The 25030-nt window shown below is 44.4% G+C and overlaps 1 protein-coding gene across 3 annotated transcripts in view; it reads left to right on the top strand.

The window, feature by feature from the left end:
* The window catches only part of LOC137439553 (inositol polyphosphate 5-phosphatase OCRL), a 64939-nt gene that overhangs the window by 33467 nt on the left and 6442 nt on the right, over nt 1-25030 (top strand). For all 3 annotated transcript variants that reach the window (XM_078768073.1, XM_078768075.1, XM_078768074.1), the window contains exons 4-12: nt 10411-10594; nt 11568-11714; nt 11960-12061; nt 17120-17234; nt 21679-21795; nt 21942-22129; nt 23366-23477; nt 23673-23782; nt 24452-24587. In XM_078768073.1, coding sequence (XP_078624199.1) covers nt 10411-10594; nt 11568-11714; nt 11960-12061; nt 17120-17234; nt 21679-21795; nt 21942-22129; nt 23366-23477; nt 23673-23782; nt 24452-24587 — 1211 coding nt within the window. The remainder of the gene's footprint in view (nt 1-10410; nt 10595-11567; nt 11715-11959; nt 12062-17119; nt 17235-21678; nt 21796-21941; nt 22130-23365; nt 23478-23672; nt 23783-24451; nt 24588-25030) is intronic.

Here is a 25030-nt window from a genome sequence, read left to right as displayed (position 1 = left end):
GACGTCGTGAGATGAGGTCAGAGCCTTGAGTATAAAAGAACGCTCTGTCGACATTTTCTCCTCTTGGCTTTCCCTCACTCTCTCTTGATCTTTTCTCTCTTCTTCGTCCTCTCGAGTCCTGGCTTTGACAATGAACGGTTGCCTTGCTGACATTTTCTCTCTCCTCTCTTCTTCGTCCTCTTGAGTCTCGGCTTGCTCTGATTTTCGGGATTCGACGGCGAGTGGTCGGAGTTCATAGCGCTCTTGCGCTGGGAGATGTGGGTGCTGGTGTGGATCAGATGGCGAATGGACGAGCACGGCCTGCTCGCTTTGAGCTCGGTGGCTGGAAGAGCGATCTGCGTGCCAAAGTCGTTCCCACGCACAGACTTCGCGCCAACAAGCGTATTTTCGCATGCATTTTCGGGCCCGGGACGATTCCTGACTAGGTTCAAGAGCCGGTTTGAGCCAAGTGCTACACAAACACATATTAATTTTTACAGTTATTTTTCCCATTGTTTGTATTTGAGTCTGTATGGGGGCGCTCCAGTTAGGACTTTATTTTATCATGCATCATTTGGTTACCGGCATTTCTTCAATAAAGCCGGTATTTTTGTACATTTTAATTCTGTAGTTCACTTGATTGATTATTTAGGTGCGAAGACGTCGGGTGGAAGCCATCCAGGTAAGTTCGTTATCCTCCTTTCCCTCGTGTGTGAAGAATACCGTCATTTTTGGATTGAACGCCAAGGAGTAAAGCTTGTTTGGTCATCCGTGTCGCCCTGTGGTGTTCACTACAGGGCAGACACATGACAATATAATAATGCATATATAATACATTGTGGTTATATACAATCTCAAATAATTCAAAATGCACTGGACCATGGGCTGACACCTGAAGCCTGAGGCCTGCAACCAATGCAGCTTCACAAAATGTTGACTGCATGATTTTATTTTCTATTTTTTCTGGGTTACATTTGTGGCTGGAGTCGAGCTTGCTGTACAACCAATGGGTTGAAGGTAGTCGGTCCATACATACATGGTCCAAAAACAAACTGTATTTTATTTATATTACATTGCGATTTTTTACCAGGTCTAAGGCTCATCAAGGAGCAATTCATATCCACACATGCAGACAGAGACCAGCCAGCACTGGACTCTTTATTAGCCCCCGTTGGACTTTGTCCGAAGTGGGGGCTTATGGATTGGGTGTCGTCCGTCTGTCCATGCGTGCATCTATAACCATATCTCGGAGATGTATGGACCAATTTTGTTCATACTTGGAACAAACAAAGAAAATACATGATGGTATGCATATCATTTTGTTTCGCGATGCGATCAAAGATGGTCGACTAGCGGCCATTTTAGTTGTTAAAAAACAACAACCTGATGTTGAACACATCCTCAATCATTTCTCGAACAATCGTTCACCAATCCTGTTCACACTTGGCACATAGATATAATTAATCAATGACGGCTTACATATGCACGTCATTTCCTTTTGAGATCAGGAAAATGACTGGCAGCCATTTTGTTAAGTAAACGTGTCCCCAACCATTTGGTGAACACGCATGGTCCGATTTTGTTCAACCTTGGCACAAGCACAGTATATGGTGGCATACATGTGCTCTTCACTTTATTTTGCGATCTGATCAAAGATGGCCGACTGGTAGACTGGCAACCTTTTTAGTTGTAAAACAACAATATTGAACAGGTTTTCAACCATTTCTCAGAAATGCATTTACTGATCTTATTCAAACTTGGCACACAGATAATGAATGATGGCTGACATAGGCACGTCATTTTCTTTCGAGATCGATCCAAGATGGCCGACTGGCAGCCATTTTGTTGCTTAAACGTGTTCCCAACCGTTTCTCGGACGTACCTGAACCAATTTTGCTCAAACTTGGCACAAAGACGATACATGAGAGTGTGTGTGTGTATATATATATATATATATATATACATATATATATATATATACTAGCGGGGTCACCCGTGGGAATCCCACGGGCATGGATGTGTGTGACATTTCGACATATTGAGTTATATGCTGCACATTCATTTTTACAAAATGGTTACTGGCAAGTCATCAGATCCAGAAATGGTGTGAATTTAGTTATTTCACATAATATGTGACCCCTCACTCCTCTCCACCCGACACTCTCCTGTCTCCACCTGACACTCTCCTGTCTCCACCTGACACTCTCCTCTCTCCACCTAGCACTCCTCTCCTCTCCAAACCCTCACATCCCTCTCCTTTCCAATCCCTCACCTCTCCAATCCCTCACACTCCTCTCCTCTCCAATCCTTCACACGCCTCTCCAATCGCGCCTCACACTCCTCTCCAATCGCGCCTCACACTCCTCTCCAATCGTGCCTCACACTCCTCTCCAATCGTGCCTCACACTCCCCTCCAATCACTCCTCTCCAATCGTGCCTCACACTCCTCTCCAATCACGCCTCACACTCCTCTCCAATCGCGCCTCACACTCCTCTCCAATCGCGCCTCACTCGCCTCTCCAATCGGCTTTCCCCGTCTCGTTTCTCTCCTTTTTCTCCCGTCTCGTTCTTTTTCTTGCTCCAAATCGGCCCGTCGGAATCGGAAATCGGCCCGTCTCGCCCGTCGGCCCGTCGGAATCGGAAATCGGCCCGTCTTGCTTTTGTGCTTGTGCGTAAATAATTTCTGGTTTCTGGTGTTGGTGTTGGTTTCTGGTTCTGGTGTTTGGTCAACACCATTTCTGGTGTTGGGCTAGCGGCTAGGGTGCCGGCTTAGGATCCTGGGTTCGAATCTCGGTCGATCGCCGAATTAATGCCAGGGGGGTTGACTCAGCCTGTCATCCTTCCGAGGTCGGCTAATTGAGTACCAGTTCACTGGTAATTCCCTGTTTGTCGTTGAAGGCGGCAAAAAAGGTTGGCGTCAGGAAGGGCATCCGGCCGTAAAACATTGCTTCAAAAAGGGGACAAAAAAACAACAACTACCACGGTCCCCGAAAAGGCCAACCCCCGCTTTGCGGGGAAAAATGGCCTCTAAACGGTGGTTTTTACACCATTTCTGGATCTGATGACTTGCCAGTAACCATTTTGTAAAAATGAATGTGCAGCATCTAACTCAATATGTCGAAATGTCACACACATCCATGCCCGTGGGATTCCCACGGGTGACCCCGCAAGTTTGCATTGACGTTCGTCGATGGACTCGTTCGCCCGTCTCATTCGTTTTCTTGCTGCATCCTGTTCAAGTCTGCGTTCTTCATCGATCGTCTCATTCATTTTGGAAATAGAAGTTTCCACGCAGCGCATGAATTGTCACGATCCTCAAGAGGAATTTGTCTCGTAATCATCAAATGATAAATGGCAAGTAAATTATATTGTGGAAAATTAAAGATTTCAAATAAACCTATTTAAAGTGTATTCGCACATAACTAATTTTAAAAAACGAAGAAATATCTCTCGGTAATTTCCTGAAACATATTTTACTTCCGGCTAATAATGTTGAATTAAATAAAAACGAAGAAATAGATGTCGGCATCATTGTTGACGTTTTTGTGACGACTGTCATCAAACGAAAAAGTAATATATCTTAACGGAAAAGCAAAAGCGAATTTTTAATATATATCGACACGTTGCCGTCGGTGTCATGTTGGGCGGTGTATGATACACCATGACGCGATTTTTAAAAATATATCTCTGCATTTTCCCGCGTGTGTGGAATGTTCTCAATTATTGCTGACACCGAGTCCAAAACCATCGATAAAAATGAAATCATATGGTGAGTTAGATTGGAGATAAAGGCGTGAGAGAGACTCAATGGCCTTGAAGTTGAAGTTACAGGCGTTTGAGAATTCATTTCGTTCTATAAACGGCAACTTTCATTGGATTTCCTTCCCGTTTTTTTTCAACCGAGTCGAAAACTATGTTAGCGACTGTGAAAAATGAAATGAAATATCGAATTTTTAATATGTATCGACACGTTGCCGTCGGTGTCATGTTAGGCGGTGTATGATACACCATGACGCGATTTTAAAAAATATATCTGCATTTTCCCGCGTGTGTGGAATGTTCTCAATTATTGCTGACACCGACTCTAAAACCATCGATAAAAATGAAATCATATGGTGAGTTAGATTGGAGATAAAGGCGTGAGAGAGACTCAATGGCCTTGAAGTTACAGGCATTTGAGAATTCATTTCGTTCTATAAACGGCAACTTTCATCGGATTTTCTTCTCGTTTTTTTTCAACCGAGTCTAAAACTATGTTAGCGACTGTGAAAAATGAAATGATATATCGAATTTAAAATAGATATCGACACATTGCCGTCGGTGTCATGTTGGGCGGTGTATGATACACCATGACGCGATTTTAAAAAATATATCTCTGCATTTTCCCGCGTGTGTGGAATGTTTGTGGAAAATTAAAGATTTCAAATAAACCTATTTAAAGTGTATGCGCACATAACTAATAAAAAAAACGAAGAAATATCTCTCGGTAATTTCCTGAAACATATTTTACTTCCGGCTAATATGTTGAATGAAATAAAAACGAAGAAATATATGTCGGCATCATTGTTGACGTTTTTGTGACGACTATCATCAAACGAAATAGTAATATATCATAACGGAAAAGCAAAAGCGAATTTTTAATATATATCGACACATTGCCGGCGCCCGGCGGTGTCATGTTGGGCGGTGTATGATACACCATGACGCGATTTTAAAAAATATATCTCTGCATTTTCCCGCGTGTGTGGATTGTTCTCAATTATTGCTGACACCGAGTCTAAAAGTAAAACCATCGATAAAAATGAAATCATATGGTGAGTTAGATTGGAGATAAAGGCGTGAGAGAGACTCAATGGCCTTGAAGTTACAGGCCTTTGAGAATTCATTTCGTTCTATAAACGGCAACTTTCATCGGATTTTCTTCCCGTTTTTTTTCAACCGAGTCTAAAACTATGTTAGCGACTGTGAAAAATGAAATGATTTATCGAATTTGATTTGAAATAAAACTGGGGGAGAGCAAGACACCACGGGCCTACAAAACAGGACTCAAAGCTATGCGAGTTAATAAAATGGTGGATATTTGTTTATAGCCACTCCCAGAATGGGTGGAGCTATGGGTGGAGCTACTCTGCAAACCGAGTAAGCCACACCCCGGACAGACACCCAACAGATAGACAGACAGACAGACAGACAGAATCATCTACGGCTATTATAATATATATATAATATATATATATATAATATATATATATATATATATATATATATATATATATATATATATATCTATATATATATATATATATATATATATATATATATATATATATATATATATATATCTATATATATATATATATATATCTATATCTATATCTATATCTATATCTATATCTATATATATACTCAAAGGCAAAAGTTATTGTGACACACAAACAACAAACAGAATCAGTGTTAAACTTTTACTGTCGCGAATGAAATGTTATTACATGGAAAGACAAATCTTTCAAGGTGTGGTAACGATCAACAGTCCATAAGAACAGCGCACATGGCATATGCAAATGAGCCACAACACAAGAGGGGGTTCACAAGCAAGTTCACACGGTCAGTAGCGAGTGTGTCCCCCTTGTGCTTGTGCACTAAACGTCGATGAAAGTCCTGGGGAAGATCATTCCATATGCGAGGAAGGATTTGGTGGAGTTCCTGCAGCGTTGTTGGAGGATTCGGATGACGTTGTAAACGTCGCTCCATTTCATCCCAGACGTGTTCAATGGGTGACAAATCAGCGGATCTTACGGGCCAGAGTAACACATTAACATTGTTCTGATTAAGATACTGCTGTACAACTCCAGCAACGTGTGGTCTGGCGTTATCGTGTTGAAACGTCACTCCAGGGCCGTTCTGTTGCAAAAACGGTAAAACGGCCATTTGCAAAATCTCGTCTCGGTACCTCACAGCATTCAAGTTCCCCTCAATCATAATCATTGGCGTCCTTGCTGCAGCTGTTATCCCACCCCAGATCATAACGCCCCCCCCCTCCAAAATGATTCCCTTCCAGAACACATGGCCTGATGTAACGTTCACCTGTGCACCTGTAGACACGTGTCCTGCCGTCAGCTCGGTGAAGCTGTGCCAAATGGTGTTTCTATGGACGTTGAATCGACGAGCAACGTCACGCTGCGAGGTACCAGACTGAAGCATACCTATAGCTCTCCATCTGTCATTTTCCCCGAGGCGTGGCATGTCGAACTTGTTCCAGAACGATGAATAGAGGTGTTTTTCTGACTTCTGCACTTCTTAAGACTGCATTGAGTGGAAATGATAAGCGTCTGGTTGTCTGGCCTTTTAAAGTGAACATTGCTGGCCATTTTTCTCGAATATGTCACGCTTCTTGAAAATTTCGTACAATTCGAACAGCAACTGCTTGGTTGCGTTTCTTCGACCATTTTAACACACTCTTTCTCTGGTTCAAATCCAAAAATTAATTCACAAGATTACCAATGAAAAAATTCCATGTCACAATAACTTTTGCCTCTGAGTATATATATATATATATATATATTGTTACGGATCGCGGATTAGATGTTATTTACCGAGCGGTGGTATTGCCGCGACCTAACAGTTCCCCCGATTCTTCCCCAACTCACCCGATTCCACCCGAACGTTGGCCAAATCGCGCTACGCTAAATCAATGATTGGAAAGGACACAACGACTGGGATAAATGAAACGACACAAGGGGTACAGTTCTCAAGACCTCCGGAGGAGGGTATAATTAGTGGTGGAGAAAAGGGGTAGATTACAAGGTAGTGAGGTAAAGACACAGAAGAGATAGGCACTTAAATACAATCTTATCTTATCCCAGACAGACCACACACAAACGGGACAAGGCTGACTTACACAGGGATTGATGGCAGGAAGGGACAGGTAGTCGATAGCACAAGGTGCACCTTGGCTCGGGGACAGGATCAAGCACGGTCCAAGAGATGCAGGGAGGCCTCACAGCGCTCGGAAGTGGCGTCTTTCTTTCTCCAAGCTCAGCGCGCATCTGACGTCACCACTCCCTCGGCTGCGCATGCTCAACGGGGAGTGACACGCCCTCGGCTGGTTGGCTCCGCCCCAGATGGGACCGGTCCGCCGCTTCCATTGGGTGCGGGGGTTACCGGGCTCCGCCCTTGACGAGGAGCTGACAGGGAGCCCCTATTTGGTAACCCCGTCGAGCACATGTTTGATGGCGGCTCGTGGGGAAGGCCTCGTGCCCTCCCAACACCCCCTACCAACCAAGCCGGAGTGAGGACGCGCACTCCCTGTGCACGCCGCCGCCGTTGCTGTTGTTGTTGTTGTTGTTTCTGAACCGTGAGGAAGAGCTGCGGGGAGGTATTGGGAGGTCCTAAACTTCCTAACGGTGCCATACAATCACATTCTGGTGCAACGAAGGGTCAGAATTAATGGAAACGAATCCTTAACTGACATAGACTAAGAATAACTAGCAAGATGTCCTATAGTTGTCTACGTGAGATGCGGTGGACCTGGATGCGACATTTAATGGGGGGAAATAGGGGGAGGTCGGGTCTACAGAGTGTTGTTTACAGAAAATGGGACTAGGGAATGGGGGATTGGGGATAGTTGGGAAGTATTGAGGAAATAGGGGAATATTTACAAGCGGATATGGATGGATGCAAATCCCATATCCGCAACAATATATACAGACTTGGCATTTAATATGGAATATTTTTTTAGTGGGGGTGAACTTACTTTTCAAGATGTCTTAGAACCAAAAGTTCATTGGAATTATGTTGAAATTATTCTAGATTTTGTTAATGTGACCTTTAAAAGAAACAAAAACCACATTTGACATTTCGAAGCAAATAAATAGATCCTTGAAAGTGATGTAAACTGATATCGAACTCAATTCACGGACAGTACTGTGTTAAACTTCTGTACGTTTTCCAGAAGTATCTCTTTATTTTGCACATTAGCCAAAAAAAATTTCAACAAAAACAAAAGCTAAATTATGACTGGGATTACCGACAGTAAAATTACAGTTCAGTACTTCGTGTAACCCCCACGAGCATTCAGGAGCACGTACACGTCGAGGCATGCTGTTCACGAGATTTGCCAAGGTTTGGACAGGAATCGCATGCCATGCAGTGACAATAGCCTGCTGCAATTCACGCACAGAGGTCGGCTGCTGGTCCAAGTGGTCGATTTGACGCGTTAATTCTGCCCACAAGTTCTCTATCAGATTCATATCCAGGGACATGGCAGGCCACTCCATATGCTCTACACCACGGTCAGCAAGAAAGTGTTGGATCATGCGAGCACTATGAGGCCATTGTCATCCTGGAAGACAAAGCTTCCTCGAAAGGCTGCACGAGCAAATGGAAGCAATGTTTCTTCCAGAATGGCCCTGTACTTGAACTGGTTCAGGTTTCCATTCAGAACAACCAGGTCAGTTTTGCCCCCTGCATGAAAAGCAGCCCAAACGGTCACCCCACCACCTCCAGCTTGGACTCTTGGAACTATACAATCTTTGTTGTAGGTTCCATGCACTTGTCTGCGCATTCGGATGCGGCCATCTTGACGACAGACCAGAAATCTAGACTCGTCACTGAAGATCACGTGATTCCAGTGTCCTGGCTGCCATTGACGGTGCTCTCTGGCCCACTGCAATCGGCGCTGGCGGTGTTGTCTGGTCAGGCGTGGCTTTCTCAGGGGACGCCTGGCACGATAGCCTGCTTGAACCAGTCGTTGGTTGACTAGCCTTCTGGATACAGGCACATTTGTCAGTTGCTGCCACTCAGCCCTAAGCCGATTAGCTGACTTCGTACGGCCATTGCGGACTAACCGGTGCAGCTGGCGATCATCCCTCCTTGTGGTTCTGCGTGGACGTCCTGGCCTCGGTATTGGAGTAGGGACACCCCTCTGAGCATTTCGTTTCAGGATCTTTGACACCTGACCTTGAGTGATGCCATACTGCCGAGCAATAGCACGCTGTTTCATGCCGTAATTTCGTAAAGCCACCACTCCATGACAAACAGCATTGACGAGTTGACGGACCATCTCCAGAGGAAGCGGCAATAACTTTTGGAGATGTGCAGCAGTTGTTTTCCACTAATACAGAAAGCAACAACCCTTGTATACCCGACTGTGAAGCCAATCATCAAATGCACCTGTCCGTACATTTTGCCACGCCACCTGTGATATAATCCTGTTGTTGACTTCTTGCTGCGACAGACAATCAGTGGCATGGTTCTTTTAACAAATAAATCACCAAAGTGTAAAAGAAACTCACCAGATTGATATACTGAGTTAAGAAAGTAAACCCAAGTCAAGAAAAGAAAAAAAATGTCCATATTAAATGCCAAGTCTGTATATATATATATGTATATACATATATATATATATATGTATATATATGTATATATATATATATATATATCGATACATTACTAACATAATTGCCTTCGCCGATTTTCCTCGTTGACGAATGGACGCTGCTCCCACAACACGTCGACACAACGACGCCTAAGTCCTGGATACCACTGTTCCAGGCTCCTCTGCCGATCACCCTCCGTAAATTTCGGGATTTACAGACATTGAAAGACGTGATACCCGTAGAAAACCAGCGTTTCTATGATGAACTCCCTCATACCGAGGCATAGATTTTATTCGAAAATAATGATTTTGATTTAAAATTTGTTACAAACATTTCGTTGTCGTTTCAACTTCGTTGAAAATTAATTTACTTTCGCTGATGTTGAGACGGCTTGTGTGCTCAGCGCAATTTGTCAACTTGCCTTCGCCGATTTTGAGACTACTTTTGTGCATGAGGCCATTTGTCAAATTGCCTTCGCCGATTTTGAGAATACTTTTGTGCATAAGACAATTTTTCCAAAAATAAAAATCGCGTTTTTTGGATCGAAATTAGTTTGATCGTCATTAAATTTTTTGGAGATGTTGGGTATAGTTAGGCATTCTTAATAGTGAAGACAAAATTTTTTGCAAACAACAATCGAAGACAATTATGTTAGTAATGTATCCATATGTAGAAGAATTTGTTTTGTAATCTGACCAAAGATGGCCAACTGATGACCTTTAACTCCATACAGCAGAATTACTAAAACCACAGGGGCTATGACACTGTTTTTCTCGTTTTCTATATAAGGGTTTCACGAAAGAGCTAAACGACTTCCTAAAATTACCCTTACCTTTCAGGTCAGTGTGGAATGAACCTCCCCCCCTCCCCAACCCTTCGGATACCAACCCACAGACTTAATGGCTTTGTAAAAAAAAAAAATTTTTTTTTTTTTTAAAAAAATGTTCATAACCTCGCGGAAGAGTATGAGAATAAAAGTTTGTTACTTAGGTTTTGATGTCCTGGTCGTACTGTGCATCCGTTTTGAGCTCAAACCAGTTGCATGTTGTATTAGGCTCTAGCCTCACCCCCAGTTTACCTGGGACTCGAAGCAGTGAGTCTGTCTCCCCGAGCCTACGGAGTCGAATCCTCAGATCCCCCAAAAGGTCCCGACGCCCCGTGCAGCAAAAGCCTGAGTCGGGCCCGATACCGAGGTCCAGTGATGCCACAAATGGACGCTTCTCCAAAATCCGTCAAAAGTGAGTGTTCGGTGAGATATTGTAAATAGATTTTAAAATATATTGTCTTAAATAAAGTATTGTAGATGAACAAATGCATTTTGTTCGTATTTAAAATGTATTTTGGGGAAAATGCTCGGGCCATAAAAAAGGCCCCTTTATATGGTACATGCCATGTGGCAAAGTATAGAAAAGAAGAGACATTCCACAGCTTGTAGAAATTGCCAAACAATACAAAATAAGGGGCATTCAAAAAATCTCGTGTGCATGCTGGACTACCCTTATGTTCTGAGGAAGAACCAAGTAATGCTCTAGAAAAGTTCAGAAGAAGGATGCCAATTTGATTCATACAGCTGCATGCAGAAGTAGATGTATTTTATTTGCCAGATGTAGGGCGCCCCTTTATATGAACTTTTCTAGAACCATTGGCATTTTACCCAAGAATATCCCTTCTTTTTTTTATAGTTTGCCATATGGCACGTACCATATAAAGGGGGCTTTTCTATGCCCCTGACATTTTCCCCAAGATACATTTTAAATACGAACAAAATGCATTTGTTCATCCCACAAGACTTTATTCAAGACGATATGAAAGACATGAAAAAGTAAGGGGAAAAAAATATTCAACCCAGACAGGATTTGAACCCACAATCCCCAGCTTGGGATTCTGATGTTTTATCCATTAGGAATTGTTTTTTAAATATTTTAAAGGGGTATAAAGTGTGTATGTATTTATATATATATATTTATATACACAATATATCAGTAGAAGCTGAGAAACGAATTTTCAGTCCCCATGTTAAAGTTGCATATAGAGAAACCGTCCCAAAAAAAGGAAGGGACGCTTTGCACCTCCCTTTGATTCAATAAATGGAGCTCAAAAGTCATGGTTTATTTAATTTTGATCCAGAATTGTGAAATATTATTGACTGCTCCACAGGAAAATGTTTCCAAAATCAATAACGTTGTTGTTATTTTGGGTTTTTTGCTGCAGGAAGGAGGATTGTTACAGAACGATCCCATGCACTCCCCTGTCACCCCTCGGTCCAGGGGGTATTCTCCATCTGAGCCAGAGGGATGTAATAGCCCGCCATTCTTTGGCTCAGAGAGCTCACGAGTTCACATCAAACACAGACGTCAGGTCTTGTAACAATTACTTGTTTCTTTTCTTTGCCTCTTGGGGTTCATTTTGTTTCCTTTTTTTTTCTTGTGTTCTAGTTATTGTCTTCATGTCATTTTGGCTTGAGGGTCATGCATTTACACCCATGAGAGCAGCTAAATATTTCTCTGGAGACATCTAGCATTTAAGATATAATCTTATTGTGCCAATCCAATTAATCTTAGTGTCTCCCCAATTGGCTGAGACTGTGCTGTGTGCCATTGTAGGTTTTTCGTGGGATCGTGGAACGTAAATGGCCGATCTCCACCTGAAAACCTCAAGGCCTGGCTCTCCTGTGATCCTCGTCCCCCGGATGTTTACTGCATCGGGTTAGTCTTGGGATGTGAAATTCGTTCTCCTCAACTGTATGTCCCTCAACGTATTCTTTAAGAAGTTGACAGGCCATTCTAGTGTGCGACTAACTGAGTTTTTGATTCTGGGTTTGAATATGCATTGATATGGGAACTTCTGTGGGGATCAAACGATGTATTCAATGAAACCCGTTATTACCTCCACTACCGAAGGTGGACCGAGGTTATGTTTTCACCCGTTTGTCTGTCTGTCTCTTTGTGAGCATGATATGTCAAAGTTGTGGATGGATTCAGATGAAACGTGGTTGTTATGTTGGATCAAATAACTGACCAAATACAGCACTAAAGTATCGGAAGGAAACTAAACAGATAAAGATTGAGTCAGATCGGCCATTGAGCCAGCACATTAGATTTGTGTAATAAATCAATGGGAAGCGCAAAGCGCCCCTCCCTTTATATAAGGGATCGTTTCTCTGTATGCATCTTTAACGTGGGGACTGAAAATATTGTTACGTGTGTGGGGGTAGGTAATGAAATACCTTAGTCGAGATAGGATTGTATAAGATTGCCATGCTCCGAATGTCACGTAAGATCATCTTCATGTAAATAAGTCTGCTCCGTGTGTTCGGATTAAGTGTGATGTGTGGCCATACGGAGGGTGGCTCTTGTGCTATGTAGCTTAGGGAGTAAGAATAATCCCCATGTCCGTCCTACCTCTTGTGATCTGACCTTTGTGGTTATAATAAATCGGCCTGTGATAAGACGAGGGCTGTCAGGAAACTAGCTCGGGCACATTACAACACCGAAAAGCTTGTCACATTTGCCGATTGGCAAGGGATCCCCACCCCCGAAAGGAACGATTGGTCATGGCCATGGACTGGAGTGGTGGGGCGCTGGCATTGGTTAGAGTGTGACGTCATCGTGGAACATCCGAGCGCTGGAACGAAAAGGCAAAGCGACCGCCATTTTGCTCTATCTCGGTTCTGGTGTTCGTAGCAGGCGGATGCATTCTTTCGCTCTCTCTGGTACTGGCTTTGTGACGGCTGCGCTTTGTTCCGTGTGTGCCTGAGAGAAACCTCGGAGCTGTGGGGGAGTTTTGTGGATAGCTCCCATCGTAAGGAGGCTATCCTGTTTGCTTGCCTCATGCCGGCAGCTGGCTACGGGAGCGGCTCCAAGTCATCTTGTGCGTTTCCTGCGCAGTGATTTGAGGCGACCCCACCAAGTGCTCGTCGAGGCCAGAGTTAAGTGCCGGCCGGCAGAAACATTATTTATTTTTAGTTTCGTTTTCCCCTTGTGTTCCCTTTTCCCCTTGTATTTTCCCCTTGCGAGTCCGAATGGAGGTGCCTCAATATAGGAATTAGTTTTACCTTACCTTTCGTTTTGTTCTCCTTGCATTATTTTCATTAAACTCATTATTTGTGCATTTTCAATTCCTGTGTCTTGTACGTTTATTTGTTTGTGGTTTCGGAAAACCCTCGTGGCATCCGTCTGTTCAGGTTAGGGCCTCGTTATCCCTCCACCGCACGTGCCAAAGGAACCGCCATCAATTCGGCTCATACGCCTCGGAGTTAAAGCTCGGTCGGCCATCTGTCACCCAGGGGGTCTTAACCCCGGGGACCTGACAATCTGTTTCTCGGCTTCTACCGGATGAAATCGGCTGCAAATTTCAGAAGTAAATACGTCGAGGTAATATGTTCCAAATTTCACCAACGTCCGTTACCGCATTCTTGAGTTTTAAGAAAACCCTCAAATTCACGTTGGTGTCTGTCAGTCCATCCGTCCGTCCGAAATGTATTGGCGCTCATATCTCAAAGGCCTTTGGTATGTGCACTCCTCATCCTCTTTTACAGGCACTCCAATTCCTTTCAAATGTTGTGGGGAGTGCTTTTTCTGCTTCTGATTCGCTTCTTTTTCTTCCACTGCCTTATCTCGTGGATCACGTGCGTTCCTCTCATATTCTGGCTCTGTTCTGTTTGTGCAAACATAAATGAGGAATGTTAGACGCAGTCTTTTTGTCACATGATATCACTTGTGTGCAGACAAGAAGGCTGGCATTGTGGCTTCTTCCCTTTCAAATATTTAATTATTATTTTTGAATGTGATCTCGGTTTCATCGAGAGCTTGTACATCTATCATATGTAGGACAATGACATTAAAAGACGTTGATATACCTTAACATCGATTACATGGACTTCAATACGTATGGACAAATCAACACAGTACATGGATGACATCGACAAATTGAGGTATGCAAATAGCTTTTGCTCTGCCGAAGGGTTGACATCTGAAACGACCTCTTGTTGCTTTCCACGGCGGTGAGCGTACCTCGTTGAGCGTCCTGATGATTCCATCCAGTGTTCTACCTGTTTGCCGAAGAGGATCAACACCAGCCTTCATCAGCAATACGAGTTCTTCATCTAACACGGTACATTAATTTGGACCTTGGATTTCAGTATCATGAGCCAAGTGCTCAGATGGGTACAGCAAGCAGACCATTACTTTGGAAGAAGAGCATTATTCGGGGTGCATCGCTCCTGTTGACATGAAAACCAGTCTCATCATGGCATCATACCCCACCAGGAAGTTAGAGTAGAGCTAGTTCCAAAATCTTTACCGACGTATGGACCCTCTTCATCGTAACGCAAAATTATCCATATCCATTATATTGTGGGAACCACTACAGGTACTCCATGCTGAATAATACGTTCCTCCCACATCATGCCACCACCTTCCCTTTTCCTTAGCGTGCATGTATGTGTTTGCTTTCTCAGTGCGATTTTTCAAATGGCGTAGTATATCCTGTGAGTGACTCATGTTGTGGTGATTGAGCGATAACTGCAGCGTTTTTGCTGTGCCTTTTGGTGTTTTCCTTTTTCTAGGTGGGTCGTTTCACCCACTGGGTTTTCCACCTGGTGGAGTACAATGGGTGCTCTGCCAGTGTTATTCGGGGTGCAGATCGGCTCGTGTAAGACTCGTGTAAGAGCTAAACGTTAATCACGAAAAACAAACAAAAAAAACCGACACACAAAACATACAATAAAGGGAGTAGGAGACAATATTGGGGGGAGAGAGGGAAGCACACAAGTACGACAGCAGAGAACAGGGACATCGGGAGATCTGTGGGAGGGAGAGGGCTTGGGGGGACGAGGCATGAGAAAGGGGGGGGAGGGGGTTGGGAGAGGTATAAACGCAGGAGTTGTATGCTGGAAACCCGGATAATTATAACTTGTGTTAAACTTTATTCCTGGATAAAAGTAGCCGATAAGCTGTTTGTTCAATAACTCTGCTACTTAATTAGATAAATCTGCTGTTTTAATGTCTTTAGCATTATAAATGTTTCAAGATATTACTTGCAGATGACTTTAAAAAATACCCATAGTTTATATTGTACCCATTGCATTCAAATATAAACGTGTATTCAATACTTGGTATCTTGCTGTTTCTGTTACTTGCATAACAGAAGATTTTTCAAGTGTATTGGTCGGTTGCACTTGTTATTCTGTCTGTTTGTCTGTCTGTCTGTCTGCCTGTTTGTCACTCGCCTACAGGTCACAATTCTAAACCGATCATCGTGAAACTTTACCAAGTTGAAGGGGTAGTCACAACTGAGAAGCATATTGATTTTTGAGGTTGAAGGTAAAAGGTCAATTCCTGAGGTTAAAATTTCTAAAACCGTCATTTTTCATCCCATTTATTTGAAAGCTGAACACGATTTGCAAATTGGGTAACCAACCATTTTTGAGGTCAAAGGTCAATTCAAGGTCAAACTGGTTTGCTGTTTCGGTGAAGAGGCGCAACCTGTCGCTGTTTGGGTGAAGAGGCGCGACCTCTCGCTGTTTGGGTGGAGAGGCACGACCTCTCGCTGTTTGGGTGGAGAGGCGCGACCTCTCGCTGTTTGGGTGGAGAGGCGCGACCTCTCGCTGTTTGGGTGGAGAGGCGCGACCTCTCGCTGTTTGGGTGGAGAGGCGCGACCTCTTGCTGTTTGGGTGGAGAGGCGCGACCTCTCGCTGTTTGGGTGAAGAGGCGCGACCTCTCGCTGTTTGGGTGGAGAGGCGCGACCTCTTGCTGTTTGGGTGGAGAGGCGCGACCTCTCGCTGTTTGGGTGAAGAGGCGCGACCTCTCGCTGTTTGGGTGGAGAGGCGCGACCTCTCGCTGTTTGGGTGGAGAGGCGCGACCTCTCGCTGTTTGGGTGGAGAGGCGTGACCTCTCGCTGTTTTGGTGGAGAGGCGCGACCTCTCGCTGTTTGGGTGGAGAGGCGCGACCTCTCGCTGTTTGGGTGGAGAGGCGCGACCTCTCGCTGTTTGGGTGAAGAGGCGCGACCTCTCGCTGTTTGGGTGAAGAGGCGCGACCTCTCGCTGTTTGGGTGAAGAGGCGCGACCTCTCGCTGTTTGGGTGAAGAGGCGCGACCTCGCTGTTTGGGTGAAGAGGCGCGACCTCTCGCTGTTTGGGTGAAGAGGCGCGACCTCTCGCTGTTTGGGTGAAGAGGCGCGACCTCTCGCTGTTTGGGTGAAGAGGCGCGACCTCTCGCTGTTTGGGTGAAGAGGCGCGACCTCTCGCTGTTTGGGTGATGAGGCGCGACCTCTCGCTGTTTGGGTGATGAGGCGCGACCTCTCGCTGTTTGGGTGAAGAGGCGCGACCTCTCGCTGTTTGGGTGAAGAGGCGCGACCTCTCGCTGTTTGGGTGATGAGGCGCGACCTCTCGCTGTTTGGGTGAAGAGGCGCGACCTCTCGCTGTTTGGGTGAAGAGGTGCGACCTCTCGCTGTTTGGGTGAAGAGGCGCGACCTCTCGCTGTTTAGGTGAAGAGGCGCGACCTCTCGCTGTTTGGGTGAAGAGGCGCGACCTCTCGCTGTTTGGGTGAAGAGGCGCGACCTCTCGCTGTTTAGGTGAAGAGGCGCGACCTCTCGCTGTTTGGGTGAAGAGGTGTGACCTTTCTTCGTTCTCTGGAGAACGTAACACATGGTGTGGAACGTTCTTTGTTTTGGAAAATTATCAGGCCACTGTCGATTTATGTGTGTTCTTTGACGTGTCTGTTGTTTGACCTTTGATTTTTTTTTTGGGATCTTGACCGGATTGCAGCTTTCAGGAGGTGGACTTGAGTAAGGAGGCATTTTTATTTCAAGAGTCATTTCGGGAGAAGGAGTGGCTTACTGCGATTTCCAGTGGATTGCATCCGCTCGCAACTTATGGACGTGTGAGTAAACTAAACGCATCGACTGTTTTATCTGATACCATTCGAGTGATTTTGCCCTTTCATTTGTTTTTGTTGGAAGTCGATCCAGGCTCATTCGAGTGAAAGTTTTCCTTTTTGGTGGGATGTTTTTATGTAGCAGAGTGTTTTTGTGTAGTGGGGTGTTTTTATGTGATCGGGTATTTTTGTGTGGTACGGTGTCTTGTGTAATGTGTATTGATACGTTTTTATGTGATCGGGTATTTTTGTGTGGTACGGTGTCTTGTGTATTGATACGTTTTTGTGTGATCGGGTATTTTTGTGTGTGTGGTGGTATGCTTTTGTATGTTAGGGTGGTTTTGTGTTGTGGGGTGTTTTTCTGTGATCGGGTATTTTTGTGTGGTACGGTGTCTTGTGTAATGTGTATTGATACGTTTTTGTGTGGTAGGGTTTTTTTGTGTGTGTGGTGGTATGCTTTTGTATGTCAGGGTGGTTTTGTGTTGTGGGGTGTTTTTGTATGATAAGATGTTTTTTTATGTGGAGGAGTGTTTTGTGTAGAGGGGTGTTTTTGGGTGGTCGGGTGTTTTTATGTAGTCGGGTGTTTTTAGGTTATGGGGTGTTTTGTGTCGTGGGGTGTTTTTGTGTGGTAGGGTGTTTTTGTGTGTGTGGTGGTATGCTTTTGTATGTCAGGGTGGTTTTGTGTCGTGGGGTGTTTTTGTATGATAAAGATGTTTTTTATGTGGAGGAGTGTTTTGTGTAGAGGGGTGTTTTTGGGTGGTCGGGTGTTTTTGTGTTGTGGGGTGTTTTTGTGTTGTGGGGTCTTTTTGTGTGGTCGGATATTTTTGTGTTGTGGGGTGTTTTTATGTAGTAGGGTGTTTTTAGGTTATGGGGTGTTTTTGTGTTGTGGGGTCTTTTTGTGTGGTCGGATATTTTTGTGTTGTGGGGTGTTTTTATGTAGTAGGGTGTTTTTAGGTTATGGGGTGTTTTGTGTAGTTGGGTATTTTGGAGTCATGGTGTGTTTTTGGGTCGTGGGGTGTTTTGGAGTCGTGGAGTGTTTTTGGGTCATGGGATGTTTTTGTGTTGTGGGGTGTTTTTTGTTTAATTCCCATCGGGTGTTGCATTATTTTCCCGGTGTGTACCCCGGTTTAGAATAGGTGCACCGTATCCCTGCACATCGTAAGAGGCGACCAAGGGTTGGCGTCAGGAAGGGCATCCGGCCATAAAAACATTGCCTCAAACAGGGAACCATGTTTGTCATGCATGTCATGGGGCCCGCAAGGCCAACCCCCGCTTTAGCGGGGAAAAATGGCCTCAAAACGATCATTCATTCATTTTCCCATCACAGATTCACCAATTTTGTCCTCAGTTTCTCCGGCTCGATTTTATTCCCCATCAGTGAAGCATTATTTTGCTGTAGGGTCACATTACAATGTCCCCCCTTTGTCTTTTTATTGTTGAAGTTTGCCCTAAAAAAGGCTGAAAGGAAAATAGAGGAGAAAAGCAAGTTTTTATTCACCTTTTAAAAACATCTTCAATCCAACATTATTATATCTTCACCTTGTCCAAATAAGCAGGAGGTAGGATTTTAGAACTTGGCCTGAGTACTGGCATAAAATGGCTCGACTTTTGTTTTTTGGTTTACGAGCTATCAAACAGAGTGACCACTATATTCGTCATGTGTGTGCATCTGTCTGTCTGTCTGTCCGCAGCATAACTACCCGATGATATCATCCGATCTTGATGAAACTTGGGTGGGAGGTTGATATCATGATCTCGTTGTGTCCTGCCTAGAGTGGGCGTATTGCGCCCATTATGGGCGGAGCCACGCCCGAAAAAGATGTCTTTTTAGGGGGTAATTGAGTTCAAGCTACATCTTCTCCGAAGGGTTTGGTGGAATCTGACAGGGGTTTCGGTATTTGGTTAGGCCAATGTCATGTGTCTAGCCCCACGGAGCTCGATTTTTCATTTTCGCGTCAAGGTCACAAGGTCACTAAATTTAGAAAAGTCGATTTTTGATGGTTTTATTACATTGTTCGCTTCCTGATAGGGTGAAATGTCGTACATGATCTTATATTATCACATACAGTCACGTGAAAAAGTAAGTACACCCCATGTAAAGTTTTGACTTTTTCAACATATTTCAACATACAGCTATTTGATCTTCATTTCAACAATATTGATAGATAAAGGTGATATAATATAACAAATATCATGAAACATTTACATTTTGTAGTCCATTGTATTATTTAAATAAACGTAAATGCAAATTTCGAATGTGGAAAAAGTAAGTACACCCCCACATTTATCACTTCTTCAAATACATAAAATTAGAATCAGGTGCACCAGCTCAGGTGCAAATGATTAGAACATCGTTAGAGAGGATCTTGGAGGAACCTGTCTTATTCAAACCTCAGACATTTAGTTTGGTTTGCTCTTTGTTGTTGAAGTGTGTGGCGTCACCATGCCGAGATCAGAAGAGCTCTCTGAGGCCTTCAGAAATAAGGCTTATAGATGCCTACGAGTCTGGGAAGGGATTTCAAAAGATCTCCAAACAATTTGAAATCAATCATTCGACTGTCCAGAAGATCATCTACAAGTGGAGAGGATTCCAAACAACTGCCAACTTGTTCAGGCCAGGCCGCCCCAGCAGGTTCTGCCCGAGAGCAGACCGCAAGATGCTGAAAGAAGAATCTAAGAACCCCAGAATGTCATCACGGGACCTACAGGTAGCTCTTGCCACTGTTGATGTCCAAGTGCACGAGTCTACCATTAGAAAGAGGCTGCACAAATTTGATCTACATGGGAGGTGTGCCAGGTGGAAACCTTCGCTGTCCAGAAAGAACATCAGGGCAAGACTAAAGTTTGCCAATGAACACCTAGGCAAAGACCAGCACTTCTGGAACAATGTGCTCTGGACAGATGAGTCAAAGGTAGAGATATTTGGCCACAGTACCAGAAGACATGTTTGGCAAAAACCAAAGACAGCATTTGACCACAAGAACCTGATACCAACTGTAAAGCATGGTGGTGGAAATATTATGGTTTGGGGCAGCATTGCTGCATCAGGGCCTGGGCAGCTCACCATCATAGAATCCACTATGAATTCTTCATTGTACCAGAGGGTGCTTAAGGATAATGTGAGGCCCTCTGTCGGAAAGTTGAAGCTCAAACGAAGGTGGACCTTGCAACATGACAATGACCCTAAACAAACCAGTAAATCCACCAAGGAATGGCTGAAAAGAAAGAAATTGAGGGTTCTGGAATGGCCAAGTCAAAGCCCGGATCTAAATCCTATCGAGATGTTGTGGGGGGATTTGAAACGAGCTGTGCATGCAAGAAACCCCTCAAACATCGCACAGCTGAAAGAATTCTGCATGGAGGAGTGGGAAAAAATTTCTCGCAGTCGACGTCAGAGACTGGTAGACAGTTATAAGAAACGCCTACTTGAGGTTGTTTCTGCCACCTATTACTACTTGGGGCAACACCACCTATTAGAGCCAAGGGTGTACTTACTTTTTCCACATGCGAAATTTGCATTTATGTTTATTTAAATTATACAATGGACTACAAAATGTAAATGTTTCATGATATTTGTTATATTATATCACCTTTATCTATCAATATTGTTGAAATGAAGATCAAATAGCTGTATGTTGAAATATGTTGATAAAGTCAAAACTTTACATGGGGTGTACTTACTTTTTCACATGACTGTACATCATGAAATACAAGTTTTCCAACAAATTTCAGAATCTTTGACCTTTGAAGGTCACAAAGGTCAAATTTTCAAAGTTGTCGGAATCGAACCGAATTTTCGGTATGGTGGAGCTAACTAACCTCATAACTGATTATACATTATTTTCTATCTCATTTCAAGGTCAGTAACCTTCGTTTTGATATTTCCAGGCCAGCACCACACACAATTACGTACAGCTGGCTCTTAAAGGCCTGCGCACGCAGCGCATTGGGGCCCTTTCTAAATAGGCATGTACACCGCATGTCGGGGGCCGACACCTGCCACGTGGGCCCCCAACCTAACAGTCCAGGCCTGTTTCGGTTACAGTCCGTCCTTTGTCATTGAATACCGCTCGCTCGTGAACCATCGTCATCTCCTGACTTGTTTAAACTATTATGGTATCTTTGACGTGCACAAGTCAGTGTTAGACGTTGAGATGACAGCATACTCTGATGCACATAATAAAAAAGGGTGACAGTTTGTGGTGGAATCTTACGTAAGGAATCCATGCAAGGTGAAACAATAGAGGTGAGTATGCTACCTCCAAGCTATTCTGCTATCCCAAGGTGTTTGAGGAAATAGAGAAATTACAAATGAAATGCAATATTAAACATGGATGTAATAAGGGAATCGAATCATGAGTGCGTGCCTCCGTGTCTGCACCACGGAAGCGTCGTGCATGCACGAGCACTACCTGTGCGGTCCTGGCGAGTTTGCCGAACGTGTGTGCAGGTGAGGTTGGTGAGGCTGGTGGGGATGATGCTGCTCGTGTTTATAAGGAAGGATCTTCAGACGAAAGTGACCAACACCATGTTTGACAGCGTGGGGACCGGTCTAATGGGCCGCATGGTGAGGCATACAACCGGATGTTACAACACAGGATGTTAAATACAACAGGATGTTACATGTCACGCCATCGATGGATCGAATGGCGGCCAGTTTGTTGCCCGTTGTCTTTTTGCGAGTCTGTTTGACACTATGCATCTCCGTGGCAGGGCAATAAGGGTGGTGTCGGTGTGCACTTCATGCTGCATGACACGGCGGTGTGCGTCGTTAATGCTCACCTGGCCGCGCACATGGATGATGTTGATCGAAGAAATCAGGACTTCCATGATGTGACTGCGCGCATGGCCTTCCAGCCGGCCGACCCCGATAACCCGCCCGTGTCCATCTCCGAGAGCGAGTAAAGCCATAACTCACCTCTCGGACATCCGTACCGGACGCTTCTATCCTTGATGTTCTTGTATTCCCATCTAACAGCCTTTCATTGCATTACTAATCAAATGCCACCCATTTAATTGGAATCGGGTTCTCTTTGATTGATTGCAATGTTGATTGCTCATTTGAGTCGCAGAGTCATGTATGTAGTTCTTAAATTAATGTGATGGTTTTTTTTTTTGTATACAAGATCGAGGCTCGTGTAAGAGCTAGCACATTGAACATGAAAACATGCACAGACACATAAAACATGCAATGAAGGGAGACAAGATGGGGACTAGTACACCTGCTGGGATGGGAAGAGATGGGGAGAGAGGGGGAAACACACAAGTACAACATTTGAAAGCACGGACATCGGGAGATCTGAGGGTGGAAGAGGGCTTGGGGGGAGGGAAGGGGGGTGGGGGGTGGGAGAGTTAAAAAAAAAAACCACATGGACACTGCAAGGACTTCCAGGAAAGAAGTCGGTATTTCAAAAAAGTGGATCTGGGGTGAATTAGTGGGGGTAGAAAAGATCAAGGTTTTGAATGGGGGAAGATAAGAGATGGTGGTGAACAGCTGTTTTAAAGACCTGGAGGGAGGAGTGGGATTGAAGAGAGTGAGGGAGTTTGTTCCAGAGGCGGGAGAAAAGAGGAATGAAGGAGTGAAGGTGAGCAGAGAGTCCTGATTTTGGCAGTTTAACCTTAAGAGGGTTGCTGGCAGATCTTGTGCGACCTTGTGTTTTGACGTCTGCCATCTGAACGGAATATTTCAAGGTGAATTAGACAGATTTAAACAAAAAGAGGGCACTTTGTCCATCACACTTGCATGAGGTCATTGTCCCATTTACTCATTCGACTCATTTACCCAAGTCCAAAAATATGTTTTCACTTTCCCTTATGGTTCGGCCGCATCACGTAGCTGCGTTTAAACTGATACGCCCGCCCTGCCTTTCGACGTACTATTTAAGTTTTTCCCTTTACGTACTTCCGTGTGATTGCCAACCAGATAGCCGGCTTAAACCACTGCTCCCACAATCCCAGGCCCTGGGCTCTGGAATGGAGCACCATCTACTGGATTCGATTGGAACTCTAGTTCTGTTTCTAATGATCTTTGGCAGCACGCCGGATGCTCCGAGCTCCATGTCAGTGTGTGCATAGTGTTCTCATGTCGTGATATTGTCATAACAGTGGTGTTGTCACTCATTCTGTTCTACCTGCAGTGTCACCCTGTGGCTCGGGGACCTTAACTACCGTATTCAAGGTTTACCTATCGATGAGGTAAAAAGCTTGGTCAACCAGAAGATGTTTTCGCAGCTTCTTCATCATGACCAGGTGAACACTTCTGCTTGTATAATTAATTGGCATCGTTCCTCTATGTTGATCTGCTTTTACCCTCCCCGATTACCCGAAGGTAACCGTGTTGTGCCGAGGTACTCGCTACTCACTATGGTGTAGATGTGAAGATGATGTCTTGGTATGGGCTGTACCGTGGATTTGATCTTCCACGTGCGTTGTGTGCATCTACAGCTGACCATCCAGAGGCGATCTGGGGCTGTATTTTCTGATTTCAAAGAAGGTAACATCACCTTCCCACCAACGTACAAGTACACACCGGGCAGCAGTTCATGGGACAACAGGTGAGTCACTTTCGCTCTTGTACCTGCCTGCTGACTGTCTACGTGAACATCGGTGTTTCACGTGTACCCACTCTCACAAATAATATGTCTCGTAAGGAGTACCGATTCCGCCATTTGTTTTAGCTTTGGGTTTGGGGTTAGGATTAGTGTTAAGTTTAGGGTTATTTATGAGGTTGGGGTTCATACATTGGTGTGGATGAACAGGATCAGAGAAATGTTTGAGATGTTATGTCCTGTGACGAGGCAAGTACCAGGTGTTATTGGATATGTTTTAAATTGTAATCACAAATTAGTCTGAACCTTACTTGATGTAAACGATATCCTTTACTGATCTTATCCTTACCAGATGCTTCTGACGAGGCTCATAAAAAGAACCTCCAACTCATCTCTTGATCCATCTCAAGGTTACAGTATTTTGTTGTTCCCTGTGTGTTCACCAGCCCCCTATCTTGTACTCGTACAGGACTAGGTTCATCTTTTCAGTAGATTGCTTCCTGGGGAACCTGTGGGGGGCTTGCGGCCTGTTGTGCGCTTAACATTCACTGGTAAAACAGGAGCAAAAACCCAGTCTGCATGTACATTAAAAAAAAAAAAAAAAATAGCAAATACACTGTCTGAAAAGATAAATAGAAGGGAAAACCTGTCTCAAACGTCGTGTTTCCTTGGCAGTGATAAAGGCCGAATGCCGGCCTGGTGTGACCGAGTACTTTGGCGTGGTGACAACATCCTCCTCCTGGCCTATCGGAGCCACATGAACCTGACGACTAGTGACCACAAACCCGTGAGCGCCAGCCTCCTGGTGACGGTAAGGCCTAGACTAGCCGTAGAGCTTCAAATTGAGATGATTGATCACCATTTGTGCCATGTGTGCCATGAGTAATAGAGCACCATTTTCCAAATGAGAGAATCCCGTGTGATTCGATCACCTGGAACGAAGTTCAGGGGAGCGTAGGCGACCGTCGGTCCGTCCGTCCGTAAACACTTGCAACTTCTTCTCCGAAACCGCTGATGGGATTGTGACCAAACTTGGCACAAATTATATATGTTGTATTGTGACTAAAGTTTGTTCACGGCATTGAAAAAAAATCGGGGACTAAGGGGGTTTACCGGGGTCAAAGTGGATCCAGGTTTCACCCCCCAAAATAGGTGTTTACTGTTTTCTCAGAAACTACACACGCAATTTCGATGAAACTTGACCACAACCTTCATCGCCCATGATGTACCAATGTTTGTTCAATGCATTATAAA

This window comes from Myxine glutinosa, chromosome 14, assembly GCF_964187855.1.
Source record: "Myxine glutinosa chromosome 14, kmMyxGlut1.1, whole genome shotgun sequence".
NCBI classification, from domain to species: domain Eukaryota; kingdom Metazoa; phylum Chordata; class Myxini; order Myxiniformes; family Myxinidae; genus Myxine; species Myxine glutinosa.
The sequence above is the reverse complement of the archived record's forward strand: the minus strand, read 5'-3'. Positions and strand labels throughout refer to the sequence as shown.